Source organism: Hippoglossus stenolepis, chromosome 20 (assembly GCF_022539355.2).
Source record: "Hippoglossus stenolepis isolate QCI-W04-F060 chromosome 20, HSTE1.2, whole genome shotgun sequence".
Taxonomy (NCBI): Eukaryota; Metazoa; Chordata; class Actinopteri; order Pleuronectiformes; family Pleuronectidae; genus Hippoglossus; species Hippoglossus stenolepis.
Genome location: NC_061502.1, coordinates 14,262,578 through 14,280,880, shown reverse-complemented (window position 1 = coordinate 14,280,880; position 18,303 = coordinate 14,262,578). Strand labels below are relative to the sequence as shown.

At 42.1% G+C, this 18,303-nt stretch overlaps 3 protein-coding genes across 4 annotated transcripts; 1 reads left to right on the top strand and 2 right to left on the bottom strand.

Moving 5' to 3' along the window:
* Positions 1-42: 42 nt before the first annotated feature.
* Positions 43-4,258, bottom strand: acat2 (acetyl-CoA acetyltransferase 2). Its single transcript, XM_035143603.2, has 9 exons — positions 3,978-4,258; positions 2,884-3,018; positions 2,593-2,774; positions 2,337-2,454; positions 2,101-2,244; positions 1,536-1,658; positions 1,291-1,445; positions 1,095-1,205; positions 43-815 (listed from the first exon to the last, which is right to left on the bottom strand). Exons 1-9 carry the CDS (start codon positions 4,024-4,026, stop codon positions 645-647), a joined length of 1,188 nt encoding a protein of 395 aa, XP_034999494.1. The 5' UTR covers positions 4,027-4,258; the 3' UTR covers positions 43-644.
* Positions 4,259-5,184: 926 nt separating this feature from the next.
* LOC118099211 (WT1 associated protein) lies at positions 5,185-11,662 on the bottom strand. Of its 2 annotated transcripts, none has more exons than XM_035143601.2 (8): positions 11,461-11,662; positions 10,861-10,898; positions 10,691-10,746; positions 10,529-10,587; positions 10,265-10,392; positions 8,992-9,170; positions 6,519-6,673; positions 5,185-6,399 (listed from the first exon to the last, which is right to left on the bottom strand). In XM_035143601.2, exons 2-8 carry the CDS (start codon positions 10,888-10,890, stop codon positions 5,750-5,752), a joined length of 1,257 nt encoding a protein of 418 aa, XP_034999492.1. In that variant the 5' UTR covers positions 10,891-10,898; positions 11,461-11,662; the 3' UTR covers positions 5,185-5,749. The 2 variants fall into 2 exon arrangements, with proteins under 2 accessions (XP_034999492.1, XP_034999493.1); XM_035143602.2 differs by lacking the exon at positions 11,461-11,662 and adding an exon at positions 11,280-11,445.
* A 1,205-nt stretch (positions 11,663-12,867) lies between these two features.
* On the top strand, positions 12,868-15,397 carry sod2 (superoxide dismutase 2, mitochondrial). Its single transcript, XM_035144518.1, has 5 exons — positions 12,868-13,024; positions 13,516-13,721; positions 13,818-13,934; positions 14,548-14,727; positions 14,826-15,397. Exons 1-5 carry the CDS (start codon positions 12,996-12,998, stop codon positions 14,969-14,971), a joined length of 678 nt encoding a protein of 225 aa, XP_035000409.1. The 5' UTR covers positions 12,868-12,995; the 3' UTR covers positions 14,972-15,397.
* Positions 15,398-18,303: the final 2,906 nt, after the last annotated feature.

Here is an 18,303-nt window from a genome sequence, read left to right as displayed (position 1 = left end):
AGTTGTAATTACTTTGAAAACGTGTAAAATACTCTTTGACAATGGCTTTTCATTTTTTTTATTCATATGTTTAACAGCTGGATGACAGGAGACATTTTCACAAACATCTGGTTATGTACAGGAAGCACTAGGTTAAAGAAAGGCTGGTGTACTTATCCTTATGGCACTTGACTGACTTAAGGCTGCTGCACAATTGATCAGAGGAAGAGGGTTGAAGATACTGGAATGTTGATTAGGTTTTTCAGAGCAAGCAAGATCTATTAAAAACTTGTCAAGATGATCAATAAATTACAGGTTAAAAATTAAATTAGGCTTTACAGAGAAAATACTATGTTTGCTAAACATAAGGATCTAAATCTTTGCCTTTACAGTTTTAGTTGTACAGTTAATAACTGAAAACGGCTTAGTTAGTTTCACAGCTGAAACCTGAGAATAAAAATTCACGGTGAGCTTGATGATCTGTTATTGAACATCTATCATTGCAACACATATTCATCACATCTGCCTCTAGTACAGTGAATGGAAGTACCCAGGTAAACCACAACCCTTTGTCCTGTAGTGTAAACAATGAATGTTCCCTTTGTCCTTTTTTAAAATAAGATGAGAGAAAAGTGCGATCTATATAGCAGCGTTAAATACTCCCCTCAGACCCTCTCCACACACATGGCGATGCCCATCCCCCCTCCGATGCAGAGGGACGCCACTCCCTTATGTCCTCCGGTCCTCTGCAGCGCGTGCAGCAGCGTCACCAGCACTCTGCAGCCAGACATGCCGATGGGGTGGCCCAGAGAAATGGCGCCGCCGTTCACATTCACCTGAGGAATGGACAAAAAGATTTGAATGTAATTTCAGTGTTGCCATGTGTAGATTAACTCCAGAGAGACACACACAAGAGAATAAACAATCATTTTAATTCACTAGATCAAGTTTTTGATAAGATTTTTTTCATGATCTGATCCAGATTGTCCAATTGTATGGATTCTTCCTTAGGTCATCCTCCACAAATCATTGGTTATGTAGTTTTTGCGTAATCCTGCTACATAAATGTACAAACTACCACAGACGAGAACAACATCCTTGGCTGAGGTAATTACCTTGTCAACATTCAGGCCGAGCTCTTTGACCACAGCGATGGACTGAGCAGCGAACGCCTCGTTGATCTCGTATAAGTCGACCTGGTCCAGCTGCCAGCCTGCTTTCTCAACCTGTCAACACGATAATGGATAAATATTAGGAACAGATAATCATCGTCTAGTGTGGTTTTACATTTAAGTGCCACCAACTTCTCACCGCTTTCCTGATGGCTGGTATCGGCCCAGTTCCCATGATGGATGGGTCGAGACCAGCTTGAGCCCACGATACAATTCTGGCCATTGGTTTGATGCCACGCCTCTCAGCCTCTGATTGGCGCATTAGGACGGTCGCTGCTGCTCCGTCATTTATACCTACAGCAAGAATGTCAATTATGAATTTAGTCATCTTCAGCCCAGACATCTCAATGTACATCATAGTTCACAAGCTTCCAACTCTCAAACCTGAGGCGTTTCCAGCGGTGACAGTGCCACTGCTGTCCTTGATGAAACAGGGTCTGAGCTTGGACATGCCGTCCATGTTGCTGCCGTGGCGAGGAAACTCGTCCACCTTCACCTTCACTGGACCTAAAGCAGAAGCACAGTGATTTCCACATGCAATGACTGTCAGCCAAAAAGCGAGGACTCACTGAATTCCAGCCCGTTACTTTATTAAGGCTCGTTGGGGCCTTGTGATTCTAATCCTCTGTTTGATTTGTATAGTAGGCCATGTTTTACTGTGTGGGAGAGAATAAAAGCCACCAGATGTTTAATAAGCACCTTAATAAATGTTAGATGTTAAATAGTCACCTATCAAACGCCACTGGCACGCGAGAGACAATAAGTGCATTTAATAATTCAGACATTAAGTGTGAGCCAAATGCTGTCGACTCGCAAGACACCAAGTTATTGCCCCCGGACTCCCATGACTTGCTGCTCTACATCTTTGTGGAAAGCTCAGGGCTGATGGGGTAATTTATTGAAATATAAGTATAACTTTAATTATAAATACAAACAAATATAAATAAACCTTTTCTGGACGGCACCATGACGGGGACAATCTCCTGATCAAAATGTCCCGCTTTCTGTGCAGCCTCTGCTTTGTTCTGGGACTGGACAGCAAACTGGTCCTGCTCCTCTCGACTGACGGCCCACTGCTTTGCCACGTTCTCCGCTGATGAAACAGAAACAATACATATCATCACGATGTCAACATAAAACACAAACCACTGGCTGCTTCGTTGGAAATACCACACAAATCCAGACCTGTGATGCCCATGTGGTAGCTGTGAAAGGCGTCCGTCAGCCCGTCGGCCACTATCGAGTCCTGCAGGGAAGCATCACCCATCCTCAATCCTGCTCGCATGTGCAGTGTGTGAGGAGCCTGAGAAGGTGAAGGAAACAGTAAGGACCTTTACACCCAAGGCTGACTGCCATTAGTTTTTTGCTTTTTAAATACTATTGCCGATTTAACACTGAACCTTTTAATACACACCCTGACAGTTTATGTCTTGTAACTTACCCTGCTCATGCTCTCCATGCCTCCTGCCACCACCACAGTGGAGTCTCCAGCCTGGATGGACTGAGCTCCCAGACACACAGACTTCAGCCCAGAGCCACACACCATCTGACAGCTCCATGCCGGGACAGGGTACGGGATACCGGCCCCAACGCTGGCCTGACGCGCCGGATTCTGCCCTTGACCTGAAGTCAATGATTGAATAGAGTTAGGTTCAAAAGAAACGCGGTCAAAGGTGACATTACTCAACACAAATGATAACATGACATGTGGATATGTGACCCTTTTATCTACCTGCAGTTAGGACGTGTCCCATGATAACTTCAGAGACCTCCTCCGGCTTCACACCGGCCCGCGTCAGAACGTCTTTGATCACCACTGAACACAGGTCATGCACAGGCACCGAGGACAGGGAGCCGCTCAAAGACCCTGTGTGGGGAGAAAATATGGTAACATGAGCACATGATAAGGAATGTTATGAATCAAAGGTTGTACAAGAGGAAAGAAATTAAGAGTATTATCTTAAAAATGTTGGTTTTTAGCCAATTAGTGATTATCTACATGTATAATTGTTGACTTTACTGAAAGAAATGGTCTAAACAATTATATTTATATTTAATACTGTTTTTCAAATGTTTTTATGCTTCATATCTGTACTTGTTCCTGCTTCTTTTATTCCTGTAAAGCAGGTTGAGTGAGATCTATGTATATATATACATATTTGTCTTCATTGAGGAACAATTGTCTCAGATTACAGACAGTACACGATACACATCAGGTCGTAAAGTCTTATCATTTGCACAACTATGGACTCACCACATCTAACTTGCATGTTGGGAACATTCACTGTGAAACTTTTATCATCGTCTATTTTAACACTGTGCAGCTCTTTACACGTATACACAGACACCCTTTTATCGTATATTTCTACTTAATATTTATAATATGATTTGTAACCATTTTTTACCACTTGATTATTCCTTAAATACGAATACAAAATACTTTGAAAGGGGAAAAACTACTTGAGTTTGATTCTGTGACTGTAGTTTTCCAGTCAGCCAATGACAGGAGGCTCGTGCGCTGTGGCACTATGACCAGCCAGCCAATCAACAGCCAGAGAATACTCCGGACACAAGCGCGAACCAATCAGAGCTCAGCGGCACTTGACGTGTTTACTTCAGCCACTTTAGTTAATTAGAAAAACAGAAATTAAACTAAAAGCGGCTCGAGCGGACACAAGCAAACACGAGGAGACGTTTTCGTTGCGGAAATAATTAATTACCGGCGCAGCTTTATTAGCAACGAGCTACAAGAGGATAGCATGAATCAGGAAGTGATGTTTCTGTCATTATGAATTAATAGTGGACAGGAAGATTGTGCGGATTTACCGATGGGTGTCCGGGCGGCGGAGACGATGACCACGGGATCGGGGTTCATGTTGGCAGGAGGCTGGTTGGAGGTGAGAGTCGCTGCTGCTGCTGCTGCTGGCGCTGGTGGTGATAGTGGTGATAGTGGTTGTGATGGGGTCCGTCCTCTGACTGAGCTCTGTTGACACCGTCTTCTTCTTCCTCCTCTCTCGCTTTACTGGCGGATTGCAAACAACTTCAGGTGCATACCGCCACCTACTGTACAAGAGTGTGTAACATCCCATCATGCCGTTTAACACGTTCCCTTAAATTCTACCTCTAAGCCTTGTGTGTTTTAAAAAGCAGTGTCTTCCTGATGTCTGTTATTCCCCAAACCCCCATTAGATCCCACACGTTCTGCTCTTTGTCTTTCTGCTTCGTTACAATCATCAATAGAAGATTACATGTGCGGTGTTTTCTTTAACCCAATAGTTACTGTTGTCACTGTTCCTCTTCCCCATTATAAACAAAGGTGTCCTTTAGTACTGTGATCTTAGTCATGTTTTGAGGACTTCCTCCCTTCTGTTTCTTTCTATGTAGTTCTTGGTTATGACTGTGTTTTGTATATTATATCTCCTTCCTAGCTCCAAATTTAAAATGTTAAATAAACATACACAGTAGATCACATTCTTGTAGCTGCGTTATTGTTCATTTTATGTAATTTCTCCACAGTCATGCTTGATTTTATTTTACAAACTAATGTACAACAAAAAATATTTATTTCAAATGTACCGTATTTCCTGTGGCATCAGAAAACTACACACTCTTACTTCCTATCAGTATTGCACAATTTTTCGACTTATTAGTAAACTGTTCCTGTATATTTTTCTGATCCTCTTATGCTGCTGTTGCTCTTGATTTCTCTTCAAAGAAAGTTTGCTTTTATTTAACACGGCAACATGTTGTATTTATTTGAGATTCATCTCTATGTAGGCCATGGTGAAAAAACATTTACATTTTTTTATATATAGTCTTTCATAATTCTTTGGTTGCAGTAAATGTTAATTACTTCCAATAAATACTGTAATTATTTTTCTTTAAAAACAAGAAGCTCAGGCTGCTGGTTTTCACACAAAACCTTTTTCATTTGTATTCTTCAGCTAAGACAGCAGCTTATATGTTTATATAAAGTACCGCCAAGTTTTACTACTACATGTAGTGATGTCTGGTAATAATGGCTTTCACTCTACTGTATTAAAAATCTTTATTGGTATTTGGTCAGTACATGAAAAGGACTGAAGTCAGAATAATATGAACATCGCATATAAACTACTCACAATTCAACTGAATTTTTGAACAGAATTTTTTTTTGTCAATGAAAAATTAAAACTGTATTAAAAAAAAAAAGAACACAGGCCAACATCTAAAAATGACCTTGAATACTGCGAAGCTACCGTAATTAAGTGATTTTACTGACTTTTGACGATGAGTTACAACACCAGATGCCTGATTTCAGTGTGAAGAGCTCAAACAAGAACAGCATAGACGTGCTCAAATAAACAGCAGAGAGAAAGGAACTAGTTTTAAATCATACACCCACGCAATTCAAATCTAACATTAACCCTGTCCCATTATATCCCCCGTTTAGCAACACAAATGTGACAGAGGCATCACGATAGGCAAAGGGGCGGAGGGTGAAAACAAAATGTCTTGGACAGCAGCGCTGTGTTACAGACTATGCATTTGTTGCCTTGTTTGTATATTGTATAAAAAAAAATTTAAAAAAGGAAAAGACAGGTACATGTCAACGTACATTACAAAACCGCACTGTCGCTCGTGCTGGAGTCCAGGCCGTTCTGGGCATGCCGTGACCCTGTAGTCCTCGTGCCCTTGGTCACCACGGCAGCCTTGTCCTCGTGGGGGTCGGTGGTGGAGTCTGTGTCATTGGAGTGCTGAGTCAATGATGTCTCGCTGCCTGTCGGAGAGTCCACGCTCTCGTATCCTGCACTCAGCTGGCTCCCGAAACCCACAGGTCCTCCAACTCTCCCCGCAGCAGTCTGATTCCCTGACGCCTCCTCTGAGTGGTTGGACAGTTTGGTCTCAGCTTCGCCGGGGCTGCAGACCATGGGGGACATGGGAAAGTCTTCCTCTGTGCTGCTCACCTCCCGATACAGGCTGGGTGTAGTGGTCTCACTCCTCTGGGATGAGTTGCCGTTGCTTGGTCCATTGGAGACCCTCCCGTAGTCTTTGCCCACTTCAGAGGGCGCGCTCACCTGCTCGGGCTGGGCGGACGGTTCAGTGGATGAGCTGGAAGCAGCGGGTGAAGTCCTGCTGGGTCCGGCCACAGCACCCTGAGTGTGAGTCAGCTGCTGTCGGCTCTCTTTTAACTGCTGCTGCAGGACCAGGATGGTGCTTTGCATCCCTTCTACCTCCTCGTCAAGCTGGATGATAAAGTCATTCAACTCTGTGGGGTTGACCAAGATCAGCGACAGACGCATGCAAAAGTCAAAAATCAAATAAATCAAATCAGAATTCAAGAAAAACGATGAGGGTGTGAGATGCAGATGTTGCTCTTGTTCTCACCGTCTTGACTGCTCTTGAGCTCCTCGCTGTACTTCTTCTGCAGGGCCAGCTCAGCCTCCAGCTGGGCAATGCGTCCCTGGGACAGCTGCCTGCCCAGCTCCTGATTTTCCTGAATCAGCATTCGACACTTGGCCATCAGTTTCTTCCCCGTTTGGCTGTAAGGGAAACAAGTCTCACATCACACAGTGAACCAAGGGACGAACACAAAAGGCAGAGATGGCATCTGATATGTTTCAGCTGTATGACCCGCTTTGCAGAGAGTCAGCACAAACCCTTTAAAAAGGACCATACCTTAATGACTCTCGTCACAACAGTTTTCCATGTTGACCCGACTCCAAATGCAAAATATAATTAGCAGCTACCAACAGACAGAACATGTATACAAATAGATGTTAATTACTTACTGTGAATGGTCTTAACTGACCTTTTCTGACTAAATCAAAAGCGCTATTATTCATAGTCATAATTTATGGTCCTCAATGTGGCTCACAACCCAAACAAGCAACCTAAACCCACACGTCTGTAAAACCAAAACACCCGTTACATTATGTATACATGTTAAAAAAAAAGAGACCAGTTGCAATTCTGTTACTATCAAGTTCTGAAATGCAAAAAAGTGGACTCGCTACATGACCGAGAGTGAAGCACAAGCAGAATAATATCTGAATGAAATACTACAAATGTAATTTGAAAGAGGACCTGTGGCTATGTGTAACAAAATAGGAGATACACACTGCTGAAACTAGGTTTGAGCAACCATCACTTTAAATACATAAGAGCAGGTGTTGGGACATTAAAATCAAATTGCTCAGGAAGCTTCTTTCTCAACTTTAGTCCAGCATGCCTCTTAATTCTAATTTTAAGTATTGTGATTAAGCTTTAAGGAGCCGTCATCAAGTTGCTGAATTTACACATAAATGAGATGCAAACAATTTAAAACCATAGTTAACTGCCACCTATAAATGTCTATGGAAGTCATCTGGGATGAAATATGAACAATAATGGCAAAGAATTCAGCAGCTGCACCATCTGAAAGCAGAAGTCATTAAACTGGTTCTTTCAAACTTGTTAAAATCCATGTATGTACATTACTGATTGTAATTTGCAATCATGCACCACATATCTTTAGTCAGTTGCTTGTACAACTTGTCTCCGCAATTAGTACTTATAAAACCATTAATATTATCCAAGATGCTGGGTAGATATGTGTCAACAGGCTGTACACACTACCACCTCAAATCTGAAAGATCTGAGTATAAATAAGTGTTTAAAAAACTGTAAAATGTAAGAGATTCCACTGTGTGCTCTTATTTTGAAAATAGTGGCTAAAGATTTGTGCCACACTGGTAAGAAATCTAACTATAAGTGAAAAAGGCTGAGGGAGAAATTGTGAGGTCAATCACAAAAATACACAAATACAATTAATACATTCTCATCAACTCATAACATGACTTGTTAAAAGACATTTGCATTCACAGCTTCAAACAGGACTCATTCACCTACAGCAGTGTGTTTCAATGTGCATCCAAAGAACTAAGCAAAGCTTAAATTGTAAATAGAGTGCAAATTTTACATTAAGTGTAAACAATTAAAGCCAATTGAGCACCTTGATTCACACACACACACACTGCAGTAAGTGTTTGTTTGAGAGAAACAAGAGAAAGAAAAATAAATACCAATAAAAAGAAACAAGTCACAAAATAAACATGTAAATACACTCTACCGTGACTGGGCCCCTGTTCAGAGACCTAGGCGACTGGACTCTCGTGCCTGAACCATAGTCCCCTGTGGACCGAGGATCTGGCTCCACCACAGTCTCATCATTTCTAGCCGCTCTTCCCCCAAAAGTCTTACTTTTAGAAGCCTAGAACTTTCCTCATGTTACTGCAATCTGACTAGACTGTCCAAAAAGTCTTTACGGTTCTCAGGCAGACTAGCAGGTATGTGTGTGGTGTAATCCACAGTTAAATGTCTTTATAAACCAAGTATAGGGATTGTCTTTAAAATGTTCAATTGCTGTTTAAGGCTAGGGATGCTCCCTGCCTGACTCAACCTCCACCATAACCCCCCTATTAAATATGTGAACTGTCTGGTTTGAGCTGAGGGGGCGGGGAGGGCATATCCATGTCGGGAAGTGAGTGACCACCTCTTCAGGAACAGTCCGGACTCCTTCGGGCCCTTGGACGGTGAGGGGATGCGAGGGGAGAGAGCTGAAACACAAGTGTCACCTGACCATTCTGTCTTTTCACGTTAGGTTATGTGATATGTAGCTGGCACAGTGCAAGAGTACAAAAACAGTTCTGTTCTGCAGTGACTGGCTTTCTGTAAAGTCTGAGTCTCGTGGTGAGTACAGCATGTGTCAGCCTTCCCCCCCACCATTGTTCCTGCATGCCTGCAGTGAGAGTGAGGGGCGTGAGGAAGTCTTGACTTTTTTTGTTTGAAGGAGGGGGGGGGTTATTTTGATTGTCTTTACCTATCAGGTGTAAATTTCCAGGCACTCAGTTCATTTTGGGCCTGCTCCAGTTTGTCTTTAGTCTGTTCCAGTTCAGCCTTCATTTTGAGGAAAAACAAGTTGATGGCTGGGTCCACCATGGATGACCGCAGTTGGGCCGCACTCGGTTGTTGGACTTGCTTGAGGTACTGGATCTGGGTCTACAGGATAAAACAAACAAGTGTTAGAAAGTTGTGCGATGGAGCGACATTTGCAATTTACCCAAAATCAGATTTGGTATCATTTTGATACGTTTTTCAAATTGTTTCTAAGTTCAATACTTGTAGCAATAATGTTGTAAGTTGTCCTTCTTGGACACACCCAGCAATTTATTTTGATTTAACACAGAGCTGACAAATTCAAATCAACAACAAACAAACCAAAACTCACCTGTCAGAGTCATAGTTAAACAAATAGTTATCTTAACCTTAACATTTCACTGGGCAAAGGGTGCAACTAACGTGTCAACAACCACTTCAGTCCCAGACGATCTCCTACTATTTACAGCTCACTGGTTAAAAGGAAAACTACTATCAGGCGTCAAGGTTACAATCTTTCCAACCTCTACCAAGCAGTGTGTGCTCACCTCAGCTACCCTATAAGAACGACAAACGCTGCTGTAAAGCCACAGGGTGATCTACTACTGATCTGTCAGTCTGATAAGAGCCGAGAAAGCCCTCCTCGTCCCATGAATGAATATTACGTACAGCACAGCGCTCGAGTGATGTCAGGTAATTGATTAGGTGCCTCGTAGGGGAGAATTTAAATTAGGATACATGACTACCATTTTAAGTTGCTGCATGTATGACACAAAGCTGGTTAACTGTTGTTTACGCTTTTGCATTTACATACAAGACACTTGACAGCTTCTTCTAATTGATCAGACTGAGACAGCAGATTCAACACTTTAGAGAATGTGTGCATTTGTCAAGAGTAGCAGTTAACACAAAATTAATTAAAACATAAAAATACTAATGGTGTAAATGATTAATAAAGAATGGAAGTGATGGTTGGATGCAGCCTCAGAGCAACTGGACTTCACTTAGTATTAACAAGTGGCCAAGTCTTCTACACTATTAATAATTCATAGGGGATCATGAAGGCCAGAGCATCACTAACTGTGGAGAACACAAGTTCAGTTCAGTCAAAGAGGAGCTGAGGGCACCAACAACTCATAGTGGAAAAAAAGACCCCAAAAGCAAATTCCACACCATCATATTAAAAACACTGAGAGAGAAGAGGATTAGAAACATACTGTGCACTCTTGCATCTCCTGCTCCTTGGTGGCAAGTCGCATGACCAAGATGTTCTCCCTGCGTGCAGACTCCTGCTGCTGCTGCTTGAGCTTCTCCTCCGACTCCTTCAGGCCTGTGACATCATTGGCTAAGACGTGGAAGAGGGGCAGAGAAAGCCAACGTGTCAAAAGAGAAATCATTCTCCCAGAAAACAGGCAAATATAGAGATGCGGTGTGATCACTCGCCATCAGAGACGCTGGCGAAAAAGCAAATGTTTACTTACAACACAGCTCAGCATATTTCGCCTCCAGGACCTGGACATATGCTTCATGCTGTTTCCATCTAAAACAAAAAAAAAAAAGGTGCAGAAGATTTATGTGCATTTGCTGCTCAGTTGAGCTTTCCCACAATTCAACTCACAACAAGAGACCGGGCAGTTATCTACCTTGTGCACAACTCCTCCCTGGTCAGGGTCTTCATGTCAGATTCACTGAGGCGAACCTGTGCGAGGAAAATACAAAAGCAGGGACTAGTTAGAGACTGATCGACATTAGGAGATAAAATGGCTCATTACACGTGACAAATCCAGGAGCAGAAAGCAGAAAAGACTCCCACCTTCTTCGGTAGAGGTTCCTCGTTGGTCATTGTGGACTCTGGGGAATAAACACGACATGAAAAACATCGTTAATCGCAGTTTGATGTCGTGTGTTTAAATCTGCTTCTTCTTCTTCTTTAAACAACAACGCAGTGTGTGACAGCTAATGCTAAATATGCTACATAAGCTACAGCTTCCAACCACCTACTGCAGATATATAAACACGCAGACACCAAGTTAGCAACACGAACACGTGAATTAACTTCAACATAAGCGCTTAGAAAGAGCTGTCGAGCCGGGGGTGTTAGCTAGTGAGGCGGGCAGCAGCGAAGGATTGGGAGGATTATCAAAATAAGCACGCCAACGTTAGCTATCGAGTGCTAACAACATACAGCATCCGTTGGGGGAACAAACGGCGGTTCCGAAGCTAACGTGTTACCCGGTGATAGTGTCTTAATGTCCCGCCTGGCAGCGTGCGATTCCTTGCTCTGTTTTCGGCTCCTTGTTATCACAAAATGGCGGTGAAGGAAATGACCCCCCTCCCCTGCGCTCCTTTTCCTGAAAGTAGCGGGCTCTCGGCTGCAGATCGCGGGCCTCGACTCCGCGGGAGAAACACTCACCAAGACGCGGGCGCTTCGTTGACTCCGTGACGCCCGTTGGCTTCTGGCGCGACTTCGGTCAAAAAAAACACACACGAGCTGTGGGTTTAAACGTGAGTGACTCGCTTCGGTGTGTCCACCATCGTCCTCCTCTCGGCAGACAGGACAGATCGAGTCTGTGCGCGGCTGCCGCTGCACCACAGTGCCGCCTCCACAGCTGCGAGCACAGACAGGAGCTCTCACTCCGCGGCGAGTTGCTGAGAACAACGAGAGAGGAGGGGGAAACGCTCCTGTTAAATGAATATTCAAATGTAAATAAAAGGGAATTGTTCGGGGATATATGGGACATGAAGAATTCAAGGTCTCACTTTGATTTAATTTCATCTTATTCTATTCTATTTCCACATTATGCTGGTTAATATTTTATCAATAGAGTTATATGAACACTTTATTAACATGTTATCTTCACGGTTCAAATTTCACATTAAAGACAATATACAAATACAGCACACTTTTAATAATATAACGTTGCTTCCTATTTTTTGACTTAGTGAATCCTTTAGATAGATATATATATAGATAATATATAGCTATAAACTGTTCTTGCTTTGCTGTCAGAGCACTTTGTAAACTCTTTTTAGTGCTACATAAATAAAGTTTATTCTATTATTGTTATAATTAATCAACTTAAGGAACAAACTGGCTGCATATATTATAAAGTAGCTCTAGATTTTTCTACACAATGAGTACTTGCAGCTTATACTACTTCTGTGTTTGTTACTTACTTGTGATCTTAACAAAGGCCTTATACTTGTTATACAGTGTGGTATTGGTACTTTTACTTGAATAAAAAGATCAGAAAATATCTTCATTCACTGTCGTTATCAATTTTGATAGTTGATCAATAGTTGTGAATATAAACTTTTGCTTGACGTCATTCTTCGTGGATTTTGGACTGGTCTCGTTGGTTTATTGTATTGAGTGACTCATTTGCCTCGACCTGGACGATCTCTGGCGTTACCTCCTATATGGCAGAAGAGGCGTTCACGTGATTCTTTGCTGTTTGTTTAAATACTAACTTGTGCTAATACATTAACATTTATTACGACTTATATTTTATTTTATTACGCACTGATCATCATTATCTTAACTCCGCGTGTTTCAAACCACAAACACTGTATCATTTTAAATGAATCGCCTGTACAATAACAGCCCCGCTGCACTTTTCCTGATGTGTCGAAGAATATCATAAAGGAGGGAGGCTTAAAAAACATCATCTATTATATTTAAGCATATTTTAACACTTTAAGGCATTTTCACCATATTTGTATTTATTTATTATGTTTAAATATTTCTGAGAGTTGCCCTGGCTTCGGTTGGAGCAGCAGATGTTTATGAAAACCCTGCACGCTCTCGTCAACACCCCCGCTTAGAGGAGAATGGTGCGGTCCACTGCACCGTCAAGTTGAAATAGCTCAGTTCAAGGGCAGTGATCTGATCGGTAGTTTGTGTGCGTCCCTCCCGTCTGTGCTGCGGACACTGACACTGACACCACCATGCTCTGCAGAGTTGCTCAGATACGCAGGTAAAACTGACACCGACATGACAGCTACTGACATCAGTGAATGAGCAGCTAACTCCTGCTGGCTGTCGTGGCTCATGCACTCCTGACAGTTTGTTATCAGAGCTAGCAGCTAGCTAGGCAGGATGCTAACTTGGTGCAGCAGCTCGGCTAGGTTAGCCTGTGGCGCACAAAATAAAAGTTGTGTTGTTATTTAACTGTCATTCATTCACTGGCGTGTGTGTGGCGTGTTGACATTGATCATAATGCTAACACAGGCTAATTTAGCTAGTAAAATAGCTAACAACAACATGAGGACACACACCGGTCACTTCCACACAATTGCACAAGCTCAACGAACCTTCAACTGATAGACCCACATGTGCGAGGACTAATGTTAGCTTTAATTGGAGAAGTTCTAGGAACCATGTGTTGTCTACCAGACAAAAAACCTCTGTGGTAATGTTGTGGTTGGCAAGTCATTCCAGTTGTTTCCTTTTATTATTGTTTTCCAGGTGTGCAGCCGGCCTCAGCCAAACCATAAGCCAGGCCACCACAGCGAGGCACAAGCACACTCTGCCTGACCTGACCTACGACTATGGTGCCCTGGAGCCCCACATCAGTGCAGAGATCATGCAGCTGCACCACAGCAAGCACCACGCCACATATGTGAACAACCTCAACGTCACGGAGGAGAAGTATCAAGAGGCACTGGCAAAGGGTACGGACGATTAATAGCATGAAGTAATCAGCCGGTTGCCACTGTTAGAGCTCGTATCCTTTTATTCACCTGGATGTTATTTGTGTTATATTTCAGGGGACGTGACGGCACAAGTTGCCCTCCAGCCGGCTCTGAAATTTAACGGAGGAGGCCACATTAATCACACCATCTTCTGGACAAACCTGTCTCCAAATGGTGGAGGCGAGCCACAGGGTGAGGTAGAAACATATCAGCGGTGGGATCAGCGTGTTGTCTTTAAACCTACACTGGTTTGTTGTGCAGTTAACTAACATTCACTTTTTATGTAAAAACAATGAACTCAAATGACCCTGTATTGGCACCATGTACAGATTGTTAAAGGGATAGTTCACCCATAAATGAAAATTCACTCATTATGTACTCACCACTATGCCGATGGAGGGGTAGGTGAAGTGTTTGAGTCCACAAAACACTTTTGGAGTTTCAGGGGTAAACGGCGTTGCAGCCAAATCCTATTCAATCAACTCCATACCACCAAAATCTGGTACCTCAGCATTTTGTTACACTTAAGCTGCTATATATATTTTTTTTCAGTCCCCTAGAGGTTAAAAGTCCTTTAACAGATTATCCAGGAAGCTTATTTACATGTCTGGCAAACCCGAAAGTAAATATTCTGTATTACAAATAAATTTCATATCAGGGATGATTTTCAGTAAATTGAGTCTGACATGGCAGCTCTCTTCTGAGGAAAATAGAAAATATAAACAACTAGAATGTTTGATTTCCGATTTAGCTTCTTTCTGTTAATGTTAAATATGACTCTACTTGTCTCTTTCACTTCTTGTAGGGGAGCTATTGCAAACCATCAATCGGGACTTTGGCTCCCTCCAGAAGTTGAAGGAAAAGATGTCCGCTGCTACCGTGGCGGTGCAGGGCTCAGGGTGGGGCTGGCTGGGCTACGACAAGGAGAGCGGAAGACTTCGCATCGCGGCTTGTGCAAACCAGGATCCTCTGCAGGGGACGACAGGTCAGTGACAAAAGAGCCATGAACAATATCTCTCTACATGTATTTATATTGTCCCCTCTTATTGTCACAGATGAAAAATTATCTTTTACATCCCTCAGGTCTCATCCCTCTCCTTGGTATTGACGTATGGGAGCATGCCTACTACCTTCAGTACAAAAATGTGCGGCCGGACTATGTTAAGGCCATCTGGAATGTAATCAACTGGGAGAACGTGACTGAGCGTCTTCAGAACGGCAAAAAGTAGAATCTAACCCTTGTGCATCCCTGACAACCTCTCCCATCCTGACCTGGACCTGGTTCAAATAGTCGCTGCAAATAATTCTTAGTTTTCTTAGTTTCAGTGGTGGTGTTCTGTGAATTTGAGATTGTCAGTTGCATTATCATCATTAAATGCTTTCTATATTGAAAACATACAAGTTGAAACTAAATTAATAATCATTTGCAAGTGCTTTTTTAATCTCAGGTCTGTCGTCAAACACCAGACTCTTCAAAGCGCACAAAAATGGCCGCCTTTCACGGCTTTTGTTACCCAAATACTAGCTGTCAGGTGACCAGAAAGCATGTTCAGTGAGCTGCGTCATTGTCAGAATAACTCACATTGAAATCAGACAATGTTATTGCAGTCCATGTTTTTGATGTAAAATAATAAAATTATATGATTTGAATTGTACAAGTATGATTTCTTCATTTGTGGCTTCACATTTACATGTAATGTATATTCTAAGTCTGTAAGATGCACTTTAAAGGTGCATTAGAGAGGAAAAAAACGGGGATTGTAGTTGCAACAGTGACCAGCACAGAGTAAAACTTCCTTCAGAGGACAGTAAAGTCCACTGTAACTGAGTGTTTTAACAAATCCTCGATGTATTTTTTAATGTTGACGTCAACCACCATTAGCAATTTCTTACCAAATTGGGCGAGGTATGTAAATTAGAGGTTGAGAAACATGTCCACAGTTTTCCCAAGTTATAACGCTCAGCTTTCATCTCTACTGCATGATGGCCTTCAACACTTATTTTGTACTTTTTAAGAGATTTTTCTAAACCACGGCCAAGTTGGCTTCGATCTAATCTAAAGGTTTTGCTGATGAAGTCAAGAAGATGTGCAAACATACCTCATACTCTGAGGTATTTACAGTGTGTTGATCAATGTAAAGTAGATGAATTAAGCCGCATAACAATCAAACTCTAAATAGTTAATCTTATGATCACTGTGCTGTGCTTCTTTACAGTATCACCAGAAGAGGTCAGTGTTTCCCAAGGTTTACATCTGGATGGTGATGCTTCTTGGGTCATTGAGTTGTGTGCACACGAAACAATAAAAAAAATCATAATCATATCACGTGCATTTATATTGATACAAATATGGGGGTTGTGTATTCATGCCACGGACATGGACATTCATTCATACCTCATGCTTATTGGAGAATTAACATTTTAAAGGGTCAACTTTTGAGTTTGTTTATGTTCGATAAAGGAGTTAAGCTTCAAAACAATATCGAGGATAAGTCTACTGTTTTTCCACAAACATGTCATCCAAGTGGCTCCTCTCTTCCTGTCACTGATTAGGATCGACTACAGTTTGCCAGCGGGGGATGTCACATTCCAGGGATCTCTCCCTTTTCCTGGAGGTGCTGTCATGATATGGAGGTGAACTCATTTTCGTTTTCAGTGGACGCAGTGGGTTCACGCACATGGTGACCAGACTCTTTTGAATGGAACCAGCCACCTTTTGAATTATGTGTCATTATCGCTAGGAATAGTTACTGAATGAATCAATAAAAAAGAAAATGTGTCATTAAAAGCCAATGTGGATTTAAACACTTTGTAAACAGTAAATTATCACATATTGGCGGAGCCTGACTGTGTCTGACCTACAAGCCTTCTGGGACTTTGCCATATCAAAACTACTGATGTGGCAGGAAGTCTGTGGGAACAGACAGAAGTAACGACAGCTCAAATTTAGACTCAGATTTATCAGAGCCATGAATTCGAGCACACAAACTTGAAGTAGTTTAATTTAGGAGACGCTGCCAACCGTAAGTCTCCCTCACTTATAAGATGATGGTTTTGTATAAATGTGGCCTACTTTTTCTGCATAAAAATTTGGGTGTGCCAAAAAATCATTTTCCTCTTCCACAACTCATAAAAAAGATGGAACTCGCTCAGGATAGAGTTTCTTTAACCTCTGGAAGGGAAGAGAGGAAAATATTGGGGAAATGTCTCAGTCACTGAGTCTAAGTCTTTTCTTTCTCCCTCGTCTCTGTTTCACTTTGTCACACTAACCAAAAACCTTATCCCTAAACTTAACCTAACCACAATTCACATCTTAACCTTAACCAGGACCTCAGAAATGACATTTAGCATCATTAGGACCTGGCTTTGGTCAACAGGAAAAGGTCCTAACAAACACGAGTACACACACATACACTGTCACAAACACATACATACCTCATAGGAAATATGAGCTCTGCTGTTGCGGTTTCTCAGCAGTTGAACTCAAGTATTCAGTGAGACTCACATGTGGCTTGGTTTTCCCGTCCTTTTATTTTCATTGTCAGTTTATAAGTGGTGGAAGTGCCTGCTCGTCCCATGCTGGATTCTTTACCGAGTGGAGTTGAGGCCTCGTTTGTTGTCCCACATTTCTGAAATAACTTTCATGCGGCTGAGAGAGAGAAGAAACACAGAAACCTTAATAAAAATAAGGATGTAAAATGTGGGTTCCTCTGCAGCGATGATTCCTAACAAGGGACACTAGATTACTTTGATTGAGACTGCATGGAGCTATAGAGAAGTTCAGTTTGCAAAGATAAATTCATAGAGATATTGGATAAAAGCTAATAGTGGATAAATGGTTGAACTGATATTGACCAATAATCAGCTATTGGTTGAGAGTCAGAATTCAGCTTCTGCTACAAACTGACCTTAATATCAAAAAATGTCATACGAAAGAAAAAAAGTATTTAATAGTGTAACGTAACATCCAGTTTTCAGGTCGAATCATAGATTGTAAATAAAGATAGACGACACATCCAGAGTCAGTCTCAGCTGTCAATCATGACGTTTCACCCCCCCGTTTTTACAATTGCAATCAAACTTACTTCAACATACGTCAGTGTGGTAAGAACTTGCTAAAATGACAAAAACTGTCTTTGTGAAAAATGTATTTGACCCGTAATTAGATTTCTTAGTTTGGTTCATGTCCCATCTACTAACATGGAGGAGACAGGGCTTATGACAATTCAAATGATCAAATTTGGAACTGGACAAGCGTCAATCAAAGGGTACTTATAGGCTTGAAACCACAGCTGTACACTCTTCTCACGGGCAGTAACACATCAACCTCCTACTATGCATAGTTGTCCCATGACTCCTTCCTGCAGGAACGTCAACATCTTCCATCTCTCTGTGCTTTGCAGCTCTGTCATCACATTTCTGGGCTCCACCAGACCGTCCTCCGCCCTGTTGAAGAAGCCGTCCCACATCACTCTCTGACGTGAATCAGCCTGAGCTGTTTGCTGCCATTGTCCCATTTGGACTGAAAAGCCATTAAAAAAAGTGAACATTAAGGAGGTAA

What these genes read in the sequence shown, in the direction of transcription:
- acat2 (XM_035143603.2), bottom strand. Translation starts at nt 4,026, where the DNA reads ATGAACCCCGATCCCGTGGTCATCGTCTCCGCCGCCCGGACACCCATC. An exon ending in GCATGGAGAGCATGAGCAGG is followed by an intron (nt 2,455 to 2,592) that starts GTAAGTTACAAG and finishes TCACCTTCTCAG; the next exon opens with GCTCCTCACACACTGCACAT. An exon ending in CACCGCTGGAAACGCCTCAG is followed by an intron (nt 1,446 to 1,535) that starts GTTTGAGAGTTG and finishes TTCTTGCTGTAG; the next exon opens with GTATAAATGACGGAGCAGCA.
- sod2 (XM_035144518.1), top strand. Translation starts at nt 12,996, where the DNA reads ATGCTCTGCAGAGTTGCTCAGATACGCAG. An exon ending in TCAAGAGGCACTGGCAAAGG is followed by an intron (nt 13,722 to 13,817) that starts GTACGGACGATT and finishes GTTATATTTCAG; the next exon opens with GGGACGTGACGGCACAAGTT. An exon ending in TCCTCTGCAGGGGACGACAG is followed by an intron (nt 14,728 to 14,825) that starts GTCAGTGACAAA and finishes TACATCCCTCAG; the next exon opens with GTCTCATCCCTCTCCTTGGT.
- LOC118099211 (XM_035143601.2), bottom strand. Translation starts at nt 10,890, where the DNA reads ATGACCAACGAGGAACCTCTACCGAAGAAG. An exon ending in AGGGAGGAGTTGTGCACAAG is followed by an intron (nt 10,588 to 10,690) that starts GTAGATAACTGC and finishes TTTTTGTTTTAG; the next exon opens with ATGGAAACAGCATGAAGCAT. An exon ending in TGGAAATTTACACCTGATAG is followed by an intron (nt 6,674 to 8,991) that starts GTAAAGACAATC and finishes TTTCCCTTACAG; the next exon opens with CCAAACGGGGAAGAAACTGA.